Source organism: Desmodus rotundus, chromosome 3 (assembly GCF_022682495.2).
Source record: "Desmodus rotundus isolate HL8 chromosome 3, HLdesRot8A.1, whole genome shotgun sequence".
NCBI classification, from domain to species: Eukaryota; Metazoa; Chordata; class Mammalia; order Chiroptera; family Phyllostomidae; genus Desmodus; species Desmodus rotundus.
Window position 1 is genome coordinate 175,432,240 of NC_071389.1, and position 12,416 is coordinate 175,444,655.

Consider the following 12,416-nt stretch of genomic DNA (forward strand, 5'->3'; position numbering starts at 1 on the left):
GTCATATAACCTTGGGGTTATAAACTCGACCTTCATTCATTATGATCCAGTTTAACAAAATGTGATAACCCCAGCAGCCACCAGAAAGCAGCAGAAGCTTAACCTTGGAACTAGTGTGATCCTGGGAACTTACCTAACGAGCAATACTAAAAAGTTTGTTGAGTTAAAAATTTCAAATTGCCAGTTAAAAAAATAGTCACGGGGATGTAAAGCACAGCCTAGGGAATATAGGCAATATTGTAATAACTATGCGTGGTGTCAGGTAGGTACTAGTCTTATCCAGCTGATCACTTTGTAAGTTATGTGAATGTCTGATCACTATGATATACACCTAAAACTAATATAATATTTTACGTCAACTGTAATTGAAAAATTTATTTTTAAACAAATTTTATTTTTATTTATTTATTTATTTTTGGAGAGAGGGGGAGGGAGAGAGAGATGGAGAGAAACATTGATCAGTTACCTCTCACAGGCTGGGGTCCTGCCCACAACCCAGGCATGTGCCCTGGGAGTCAAACTAGTGACCTTTCAGTTCACAGGCAGTGCTCAACCCACTGAGCCGCACCAGCCAGGGCATATTTTTTAAACAAATTTTTAAATGGAGTAAAAATACATTTCATTTGCCAGTTGTCAAATAGTTTTTAAATAAAATTTAGAATACTGTTTTAATTAGTATTTAGTGTATTTAAATACTATAGTAATATTTAGTGCAATGAGATGCTCGCACTGTGAGAAGTGGAGAGGAATTTAGATGGGCCAAGGACCCTACAGATGGGAGCCCCATGTATTCCTTCCCACTCACGCTCTAGGGTGTGCAATTCTAGTAGTCTGATGAGTAGACTCACCTGCCCTGTTGAAATCGTATTTCTCGTATGCACTTTTTAAAAATAAACATAAGCATAGAATTTATTTTAAAAGAACCAAGCCTTAATCTGTAATAGCGTACGAAGGTGTTTTTTTAAATAATTTTTTGCTTTTCAGTTACAGTTGGCATTCAATATTAGGTTAGTGTCAGGTGTACGTCTTACACTCGCTTTTGTTTCCTGGCTGGAGGCATGAGGATGACGGATGTGGCAATGGTGGTGGTGATAGAAATGGTGACTTATTGTAATAAACAGAATTCCCCAAAGTCAGATGTGCCCACAATGCAACTCCAACGCCAACCTATTAATTATTTTCTGCCCTGATGAGAATAGATACCCAGGGCTCACATTTTCACTGCTAAAAGTTTCCCCTTAGCAGAAAACAAGATAACAAGCAAAAGCAAAGTCATCTATTAGCAAAGCATAAATCCTTCAAGTTCACCTCTTAGAGAAAGGTGTTACAGTATTAAGCCCAAGCTAAACCCTCTGCCTATTAAAAAAAAGGTTAGCTCATTGGAAGTACATAATGTGATGAAACAAAAATTTAAAAATATGTGTGATGTGTGGGATGAGTATATAGCACAAGAGTTTTTTAAAAATATGAACTTATTTACATATTTTATCATTGGGCACTTTGTCCTTGCCTCTTCTCAGACAGATAGTTGAGTGGGGCCCAGTTTTTATTCAGTTATTTCTTCAACCATCTTTTAATTGACACCTTACCAGGACCAGGTCTTGTGCTGGGTGACCGGGCCCTGGTAACCAGACGAACAAGGACATGGACCGTGCCCTCTGGTCTATATTATGGTGTCATGAAAGAGAATAATAGGAGGGCGTTGAGGTGCTATTTTAATAACGAGGTCTTGGCATCTCTCATCTCTCCAGAGACACCTTCATTAGTTATATTTTTAGTGAAGAAAAAAAATCATGCACATGATGATAAAATCCAACAGTCGAAATATTCATGATGGAGAGTGAGTGTTCCTGGTCCTGCCTCTTCACACCCCTGGTCTCTCAGTCACTTATGCTTCTTGTTCTTTGTGTACATATTTCTAAATACCATATGTATATTTCTTGATTAATAAGCTTGAGATATTATCTATTTATTTCTTGTATTGTTAAATGAAGACTTAATTCATCTTCACTAATACTGCTTTTCTCTAACCTCTTCTCAATTTAGGTCTCTTTTTGTCAATTTGTTTTTTGAGTATCTTTGTAATTTTAATTAATATGCATTAACTTAAAGTATTGTTCAATCAATGATATATAAAACTTCTTGCTTCCCAACTTTGTAAGATGAAGATGTTAGTGTTCCTATTTTTTCTTCTACCTCTTTCCCAGGTCCAAAATTCTCCTGTATTTTTCTGTAATTTGTCTGGACTGATAATATTTATTTGGTAACCATAATGAAGCCATCTGCCATTTGCCTATAAGTTGAAAACGTTTCATCATTATATTTAAATGAAGTAAAGAGCATGCTATGATATCATTTCTTTCTCTGCAGCTCCAGTGTCTCCCCTTTGTGACACACATACCAGAAAAAATGAACTTTTTACAAAATTAAAAATTCTCAAAACTCCGGTCAAATTTTACTTTGTTTCATTTTCAGACTAAGTCTTCCTTGAACATTTTCTCCTAGAATTTCTGATTGGGTCTCTTTTATTTTTGCTGTAAGAAGCAGCATGTCTCCTTCACCATATTGCTACTATCTTCCAGCTTCTTACACACTCTTGTCTATTGCTTGGAATCCATTCTATTTTTTTCTTCTTCAATCCACTAGCTTCTTTGTCTGATAGAGACCCATCGTGGCTTATAGGAACCATGAGTTTCCTGTAGTTTAATATTGTTGTTGTCCTTCTCACTCTAGCTTATTCCTCTGCATACGCAGGTTCTGCTTTAGTATCTCTTTGGGGAGGATCCACATTTTCCTGGATGCTACTTACTCTCTGTGAGTCTCTCACATTACACCATCTACAGAACTCCACCCACATACTAGTGTTCTCATAAATAAAATCGCTTACCTTCTTCATTGAATTCCCTCAGTGATAGTAGAGCTTGGAAGGGACCAGCAGGCAACACTGTAATTTAATATTCCAGCACTGGTTTACCTTTTTTTTTCTGATTTGTGCTCTGTATTAAAATATACTTGTCTCAGTCTTCCTCTTTGAATTCTCCTTACGTATATTGGTTTCAAGAACACCAGGTAGAGTTCCACCACAAAATTATTTGTGTGCTGGAAGCTTTTATGTCTTATACCATTTGGTGATTCTCATAAGGAAGAAATGAGATATACAGACTTTAAGGATCGCTGAAATTAAAAACCACTTGCACTGGGCACATCCCAGATAGTTTTCTTGAGACCAACCCCCAGGACCTATATTATCAATGAAGAGATGAAGAGAAGATAAATAGTTTTTGAAAGGCTCTCCATTTCCCCCTCCCCCAATCACATTATACAACTGGAATATTTAGAATGCTCGTATTCTCGTTTCAACAGTCCTTACTAATGCACCTTTCACCGTCTTTTCTGTGACAGGACCTCAGATCCTGATGATTGCAGTCTTCACTCTCACCGGAACTGTGGTCCTGATCATGTTGATTGCTCTCCTGGTGCTGAGGTACCTACCCTCCCCCCCTCCTGCTATGCTCATCATTCAGAGAGGGAGGGAAGGAGGGAGGGAGGGAGGGTGGGAGGGGGCCAATGTCTATTGACAATAATGTATGTTAACAAAGAGATCTCTAAACAGGTGTAAGATCATGAAGGCATTCCGCATCAAAGGTGGTATCAAGGGCAGAATATTATTGAGTGGACATATTATAGCCTATGGAGTAAGAGAAACCTGAACTCAAATCCCAGTTCTGTGACTTACCAGTTGGGTGGTCTTAAGCATATTACTTAGCAACTTAAGCATGTTACTTAGCTTCAGTATCATCCTCTGAACTGTTTAAGGGGTTGAAATGAAGTGTGGATAGTAACTACCATATAATAGGCATTTTGTAAGTAGAAATAGTTACTTCTGCTGCTTTATTGGTGTATTGTGGAAAGTTTCCAAGTCCCTTTATTGATGTTCAGGCTGGAAGAGGCTTTAGAAATCATCTATTCCGAACTTTCTGTTTGCATGGGGTAAGAGAGGCCCAGAAAGCCATAGGACTATTCTGGAATCACATCCCTGGGTAGTGTGTGGGGCCCAAACTAAAATTCAGGCCTTCTGACCAACAATTCCATGATTGCTCTATTCGACTTGGACATGTGAAGTGCCTAGCACAGCTCCAGAGATAGTTTATACTTAGAAGTATGTGTTGAATATATAAATTAATGAATGAATACCACATGCCATCCTGGTCTATGTATGTTAAATACACAAAACTTTCTATCCTAATGCATTATCAGGATCACCTCCATTTCCTAAGCAAACGAGACAACAGTCTCCTCTACACATCACCCATTTTGGTCTCTGTCGGTGTACCTTCTCATAGTGAGAGTCCAGCCTGTTGTATGTCAGTGGGAGTTTTCTGCAGGAAATGAAGTAGGTTATTCTCTTTGGTCTGAAGGCTCCTGTAATTCGGTGTTGCTTGGAAATACAGGAGATGATCTACAGTGTGGGGTGATCATTTAGTTATGATGAGCAGAAACCCAAATCTGGAGAGAGTAAAACCAGTCAATAGTAGGGGCAAAGATGTGACCTAGAAACAAGTCCAAATGGGGGTTAGCTTAAGATAAGGGAGAATCACAAGGTAAGAGACAGTGACAAGGGGAAATGGGCATTTTCTATTTTCTCTGAGCATGGGAGGGAGAGATAGGGCTTCCTAATAACCAGAGCAGTAGTCCATGCAGAGATCTAGAAGACAGATGTTGCTCCTGTAGTTTCCATGACAACAGCCTATACAAGAAAAGCAGCGAACAACTTATGGCAATTCAATATGAATGACAGTTGGCCCTGCTAAGGCCCAAGAGTTTCTTGGGTTATAGAGATGAAAGCCCGGGAGTCTTCAAGGCTTTCATAGTCACCCTACTTTCCTTCAGGTCTTAGGGTCATCATTATTGGTCAATAATGTCCTATTTTATATGTATTTAATAGAGGGTTACTCAAAGTTAGATGGAAGCATAGGAAGAGAATAATTATTTCTGCTAAGGGACATTAAAAAGACATCATGAATGACCTTGAGGTGAGTAGGAGTTTGTCAAATGACCACAAGCAAAGGCAAACTCATGGACATACAAATAGGTCCACAGAGAAGAATAAAGATTCTCGAATCAGACACAAGCAAGCATGAGAATTTGGGTTATTTTAGAGGTGACATTACAAGTTACTTGGGAAATGATGTTGGGCAGTTGGAATGTTGAATGTGAAAAAAATTAAACGCTACCTCAAACTATACACAAAGATGGAGTTAATTCTTTATGGGGTTTTAAGTAGATAAGGACCTAAATGTGAAACTCAAACCTCAAAGTTGAGAAGAAATTAATAGAAAATGACTTATGATCTCAGGCTAGGAAGGTAGTTCTCAGTCAAGATAAAAAAATGAAAAGTCATAAAAGAAAAAATATACCCATGGACATAATAAAATCAAAACTTTTTATAAAACAAAGTTAGAATTAACAAACTGGAAGCTGCTGCAACATGTAACAGGACAATGGGTTTGTTATGCAGACTCTAAGGAACTCACATAGGTTAATAAGAAAAGAACAATTCAATGAAGAAAGCAGACAAAATTATGAATAAATAATTCTATAATTCAATACAATCTATAAAATAGCTAGAAAATATTTGAAGAGATAATCTCTTAAGTGATCAGGAAAATAAGGGGCAAAACAATTAAGCAACATTTCACGTACATCATTATGGTCAAAAACCATTTGACAACACTAAATGTTGTTGAAATAATGGAGGAAACAGGAATTCTCCTGATGGGAGTTTACTTTGGGAAGCTGTTGGGAGGTACCTGTAAACTCGAAAGCAAGCATCTCCTACAACTCCAGAATTCTATGTCATCCATACTCCGGGGAAAACAATGACAAAACGTTGACATTTTGAATGTTAGGATGCATGTTGTTACAATGTCTCTGTGCTTTTGTGTTTTATTGATACGTATGTTTTAAAAGGCACAGATTTAAAAAAGGCATAAAAGGAACTGGCTTATTTAGGAATCTGGTATATTCTCTGGTGGTTTAAAAATGAATATTTTTGCCTTTTAAAGTTATCAGTTTTAAATTTTTTCTCTCCTTCCCCCGCCCCCACTCTTCATGTCATCAGTACAGATTCTTTATTATAATGAAGGGCTGTATTAGTGAAGGATCGGAGAAAGTGAAACAGAAAGAAAAAGAAAAGAATATAAAAGGCCATCAGAAATCCTTACAAGTTCACTAACCGCCAGCACTCGCCAGACTGGAGAACACGGAGTTGTAATTGGGCTAGCCTCACTCACCACATGTCTGCCTGAGCCAATCAAGGCTCTACATTTCTCCCAGTGTTCAGAAGCTGAATGGCATGCATACTGATAAAAATCTATTGACTGGTTCTATTCCTTTCACAGAAAATATAAAAAAGAAAATGAGCTTCGTCAGAAAAAATGGTCCCACATTCCTCCTGAAAATATCTATCCTCTGGAGACCAATGAGACGAACCAAGTTAGCCTGAAGGTAAGGCGCCCCTCACTGACGAAGAACTCTACCTGGGGCTGGTGCAACATGCCAGGTATTTGACCAGACATTGGTAGCATGGTAGAAAACGTGCCAGTCAGGGATCATTTGTTTCAGAATCCAGGATTTAGATGTTATTTCATTCACAGTTTCAAATGTCCCTAAGAGGGAAATTTTAACCAATATTATAATAGATCACAGGTTTTCATGAGTATTAAGTTGAAATATGAAATAGTTCTCAATCTTTCTTTGGCTTTTACACCAGAAGCCTGGCAGACCAAGGGCTGTATCTGGCCTGCAGGGGTGTGTGTGGTGGGGCGGGGGGTTTGGAGGGGGCATCTCAATATTTATTATCTTTTAAAACTAATTGTCAAATGTAAAAATCTTGGAATGGCATAGAAAAATTCACAGACCAGCTGCTTCTGACAACGCAGATGATCCAGCAGTCTAGGCTGCACCCGGAGCTGGTGGGGCTGCCCCTCAGACACCCAGCCCAGGGTCCTCCCTTGCATTGCCGCTTGGGCTTTCAGCCATGGGTTTGCAGCCTAAATGCACGCCATGTTTCCCCAAGAGCAACTGTCTGTAGCTACAGGCAATGATTCCCAATAGGAGGGGCAGGGGAAGAAAGAAGCAAGAAAATCTCTGGCTGAAGTAGACCACAAAAAACAAAAGTGAGGGACAGTGGAATTCTTAAAAGGATGGGAGGAAGACCCAGAGTTAAGCATGAGTGGTAGGTACCTGGAAAGAAGATATTGTGGAGAGGAAAGGCGAGTTGTGAGAGAGAAACACAAGTCAATTATAACAGTTTTCCTGGGAGCCTGCCCAGCATACTATGAGTGAACAACAGACACAGCCTACCTGGCAGAGCCTCTCAGCCTTTGACTGGCAGTGGATGGGACAAGATATGAAGCTTCTGGAATAATTGGCTTTTTCCTGTGCCAGATCGATGATGACAGGAGACGAGATACCATTCAGGGACTACGACAGTGCAAATATGACAAAAAGGTGACTCGTCTCCCTTGTTTCTCTGAACTCTCAGTTAGGGGTATGGGCTGGGCCACTTCTGGTGGTGGCAGTGCTGAGGTGGGGGCGGGTGCCCAGGTTGCCCCCTGGGGCTGTTCTTGGAGCCTTTCACAGGGATGGGAGGGCTCTGCTACAAGGGTTACAAACCCACAATCCCGGGAAAAGTAAAGAACACACAGAACTTTTAAGATGGGTGGAGTGTAGAAAGCAAGAGGAAAAATAAAAGAGTTGCAGAGCAGTCCAGGCAGCCCCAGAATTACATTTTGGCTCACGCAGTGGGATATGACAATTCCATATGGGGTTGTTGTTACTTCCCTTCCCTTCCCTTCCCTCCCCTTCCCTTCCTCCTTCCAACCTTAATTCCTTCCTTTCATTTAGTCATTCTCAAGGAAACGTTCAAACCTGAGCCTCTCAAATCCCAGGTACTAGGCACCAGGGACATAAACCTCGACAAAATACTGGATACTTCGCTCAAGACCTTACAGTATAGTGGGAAGATAGTCACACAAATAAAATATTATAATATGCATATAAATAGTCATGTTACATTATCTTCTTAATTCAATTGATCTTTGCAGAGAGTGATTCTAAAGGATTTGAAGCAAAATGATGGCAACTTCACTGAGAAACAGAAGATAGAATTGAACAAGGTACGTGTCCCTTACTTGAAACCCTTAAGGGAGAAATAGCTTCACTGCATTTTTCCTAAGCACTGAGGTCCCTGGTGGAACCAAGACATTATTGGGGATGCCCACAAGAAAGCCCTCAGGCCAAGAAGTGGGAGACTATCCTTCTTCCTACTGAAAATTCTACTAATAGATGTTGAAGAGTGATGTTTGATGGGATCAACATGTTGGACTAGGACTAGCATGTCCTACAATATGGCTCTGATATTGTTTGAGAGTAGCCAAATGTTTGTATTCACATCCCCTTGCAGACAGAAGAGAGACTGTTCAGTGAGATGCAATGCAAAATGTAAAGTGAAATGTGCTCACATTCCAGTGCATGAAGAGCAATTCATCTTCCCGGAGACCTGAAACACGTTTTATTAGCATAGTAATATTTTCTCTGGCGCTCCTTTCTGGCTGACCTGCTTTGTAAATAAACATTGTTACCTTAGTTGCTTCAGATGGACTATTACAACCTAACCAAGTTCTACGGGACGGTGAAGCTGGACAACATGATCTTTGGGGTGATCGAGTACTGTGAGAGAGGATCCCTCCGGGTAAGGATCTGTGGTCATTTCCAATTTCCTAACTGGTCAACCACATGGAAATAAAAGATCTAGTAGAAGTTTTAGATGTTCACCCAGTGGAATAATATCAGAGAGTTATCAGGTCGGTGGGTCCACATGTTACCAAACTGGATCACTCATTGTGTCAATCAGTCTTATTATATCTTTACTAAAATAATAATAATAATAATAATAATAATAATAAAATGTAATAAATATTCAGGAATCTAGGCTTGAAAAAACAGAGAACAGACATGGGAATTTAAGCAGTTACTTCTAAATTTATCTTATTTTACTTCCATATTTACTTGATTTGTGTTAAAAGAAAATTGGCTGGTCATTATGTTAGCACCAGATGAGTATCAGGAAACTTGTTCATAAGTCCTGGTTCTGCAGCTGTGTAAATTCCCACCATCCTCTCCCTTGTAAGGGACTGAGGATGGCCAAGGTGTTGCCAACGGGGTCAGGTACACGGACCGCGCAAGTTCAAAGCAGAAAGAGAAAGTAAGACAGAACTAAGCCAGTTTCTTGAAAAGAACCAAGCACCAAGTAGAAATGTAAAGTCATTAAATAGTTCAGAAGGGCAGGTATTTGCAAGAAACAATCATTTACAAAAAAACAGTCAGGTGTGAGGCCAAAATGGGACTAAATGGCAAACGGGTAAAGAAGGAAGGAATTGGGGAGAGTTGCTTCAAGGAGCACTGAAATATTTGAACCTCACCTTGAGCAGTTTCTGGGCATGTGTTTTGACAGCTTTCGGCCTTTTAACTATGTTTGGGTAGGTGACCATATCCGGATACTTTGAGAGTGAATGGGGCCCTATAATAATTGTTGGAATAGCAGCAGGAAATTGTACGGCCTCAAGCAAACCAGGATGTGTGGTCTATTGGACTGCCTTTTGGACTATTTTTAGACCTGGTATAACCTCAATATTCTCTCCCATAACAAAGCTAGAATCTTAAGACTGGGGGCAGTAGCAGCCTCAAAAAGGTCTAAATACTCATAATTCAATAATGTTTAAAAATAATTTAAAAAATTTAAACTAACCCCTTAGAAATTTTAAATTTTTAATAAGCTTCTATTAAAAAAAAGCAAGAATAGTAGTTTTTGAGAGCAAAGAAACTGAACAGACTCTTCTCCAAGGAGGACATACAGAGGGCCCAGAGACATATGAAAAAATGCTCACATCACTAGCCATCAGAGAGACGCAAATTAAAACCACAATGAGATATAACCTCACACCTATCAGAATGGCCATCATTAATAAATCAACAAACAACAAGTGCTGGTGAGGATGTAGAGAAATATTTATTCCAAGCCAGACACTGCACGAGACGTTGCAGAGATATCAGTGAACAAAAATTAGCACAGAGTTTACGTGTTCATGAGGGGAAGAGATAATAAACATAAACAAAATATAAATCAGGTGCTAAGGAAAAAATTACTTTAAAGTCTATGTACTCATAACTTAGCTCCCTTAACGTGGCCTGGTACTTATAGCCCAGCCCTCCTTATCTGAAATAAATTATGATTTGGACCCTTCACTGGAAACTATTAGTACAGTGCCTAAGTTAAACCTAAAGGTCAATTGGGTTTTTTCCCCAAAGAAGAAACTATTGTTAGGTTATTACAGTTTTACTATGAAGAAGAGTTATTAGCTGAGAACCATCATCTTGTTAGAATCGTCACCATGTTACAATAGTGAGTTCAAAGTTCTAAGTCATACAATTCACACAAAATCCAGGAACTCTGACTTATTGACAGAGGACTCAGTAAACTGCAAATAAAAACACTTAGAGCTATAAAGCCAATGGATGCAATTGATCATCTGAGTAAAACACAAGCCCAGTGAATGAATTCTCTCACAGCAACTCCATGTTTAAGAGCACTAGTGTAATTCGATGAGGCAGGGCCTGCGGCCCAGTGACTTGTGATGCGGGATCACCACAGGCATCTGCTCATCTGCTCTCTCCTGCGCCTGTCAGATGGAAGAACCGGGATTTGGGGTGCTATGGGTACCTCTTGCTCATGTCTTTTTCATGAAAGCCACCTCACGTTTCTTAAGTGGGAAAGAAAAGAAATACAGGGTGGGGCAAAATAGATTTAACAGTTGTTCATACGGAAAATAATACAATAATTTAAAATGAAGAAAATCTTATCCTTTGCAACAGCATGGATGGACCTGGAGAGCATTATGCTAAGTGACAAAAGCCAGTCAGAGAATATGATCACACTCATCTGTGGCATCTAATGAACAAAATTAAGTAACAAGCAAAATCGAGACTCGGAGATAGCAGGCATGCCGCTGTGTGCGTGTGGGGCGGGGGCGGGGGGGATGACCAAAAAAAGAAAAAAGAAGAAAATAATACAATAATTAATAAATAAGAATTAAGAACAAACTCTGTGTTTCATGTACTCACAACTGTAACCTACTTTGCGCCGCCCTGTACCTGTTCAGAAAAGCCAAGACACTGGAGTTCCAATTTGCTCCTGAGCCCAGAACCTCGTGGGTAGAAGGTCATTATTTGCCTGTAATAGTCTCTCCACAATATCCCTCCTTATGACGACTCATCTTCTTCCTTTCCTTTTTCTCCTGTTCAGGAAGTTTTAAATGACACAATTTCCTACCCTGACGGTACATTCATGGACTGGGAGTTTAAGATCTCTGTCCTGTATGACATTGCAAAGGTAAGAGGCCTACAGACATGGAAGACATCTAGAAAATTAACTATAGGAAAACAGATCTAGCAAGCTACTCAGCTTCTCTGTGTGTCAGTTTGTTCATCTGTAAATTGATAATAAAAATAGTACTTACGTTGCAGGGTCATTGTAAGTATTTATGAAGTAATTCATATACTCTGCATAAGGCCTGGTGCAAGTAAATGTGAATATATACTGGTTCTTATTATTCGTCTTATTATAGTCTTTCTACTCTGGATTTGAGGCCCCCATTTTCATAGAGTTGCTAGAAATCAAAACCATATAAAGCTGCAGGGAGAAAAACTGAATCTTCAGCTTTATAAGAGAAAATATTAAGGACAGGCAAGCATCTTGCATGAGGCAGTAATAAATTTGGACATGTATATTCCCAGATATGGGAATACCAGTAACCAATGCCTCGTTCGAGAATGAAGAAAAGTCAGTCCCAAGAGTGAGCTATCTGACACAGTCTTAAATCACCTGAGAGTCCCATAGGATCAGAATCAGTTTGGAAAATGTTGTATGATACCCCATTTGCCACATCACGCCTGTGTTCCAGGATGAAAACCAGTTTCTGCAATGACACCTCTGGCCACCAGAGGGAAGCACACCAGCAAAAAACAGGCTTCCCCTTTCGAAATAGAATAAAATCCATGAAATTTTAGAACTAACCTAGCCTTGCCTTCCCTCCTGAATAGCAAGGCCTTATTATACGTATGTTTGAATTGAGGCGGTAGAGGACCAGACATACTCAAATTCACACACCAAGTAAGTGGTAGGTGAGAACACTTTTAGAAAATAGGATCAACCCTTTGTTTTATATTATATACAACTACTTAATAGGAATCTTTAGACAATTGATTTTTACTGTGTCACCTAAATAGATTTTAAAACTAGCCCTGGATGGTGTCCCTTAGTGGATTGAGCGCCAGCCTGTGAATCGAAGGGTCGC

General features: G+C 39.4%; 1 protein-coding gene across 1 annotated transcript in view; it reads left to right on the forward strand.

Annotated features, from left to right (window-relative positions):
* Positions 1-12,416, forward strand: part of GUCY2C (guanylate cyclase 2C) — a 65,087-nt gene that overhangs the window by 29,719 nt on the left and 22,952 nt on the right. Inside the window, exons 11-16 of the mRNA XM_045184322.3 lie at positions 3,403-3,484; positions 6,402-6,507; positions 7,450-7,512; positions 8,109-8,180; positions 8,651-8,755; positions 11,366-11,452. Coding sequence (XP_045040257.2) covers positions 3,403-3,484; positions 6,402-6,507; positions 7,450-7,512; positions 8,109-8,180; positions 8,651-8,755; positions 11,366-11,452 — 515 coding nt within the window. The remainder of the gene's footprint in view (positions 1-3,402; positions 3,485-6,401; positions 6,508-7,449; positions 7,513-8,108; positions 8,181-8,650; positions 8,756-11,365; positions 11,453-12,416) is intronic.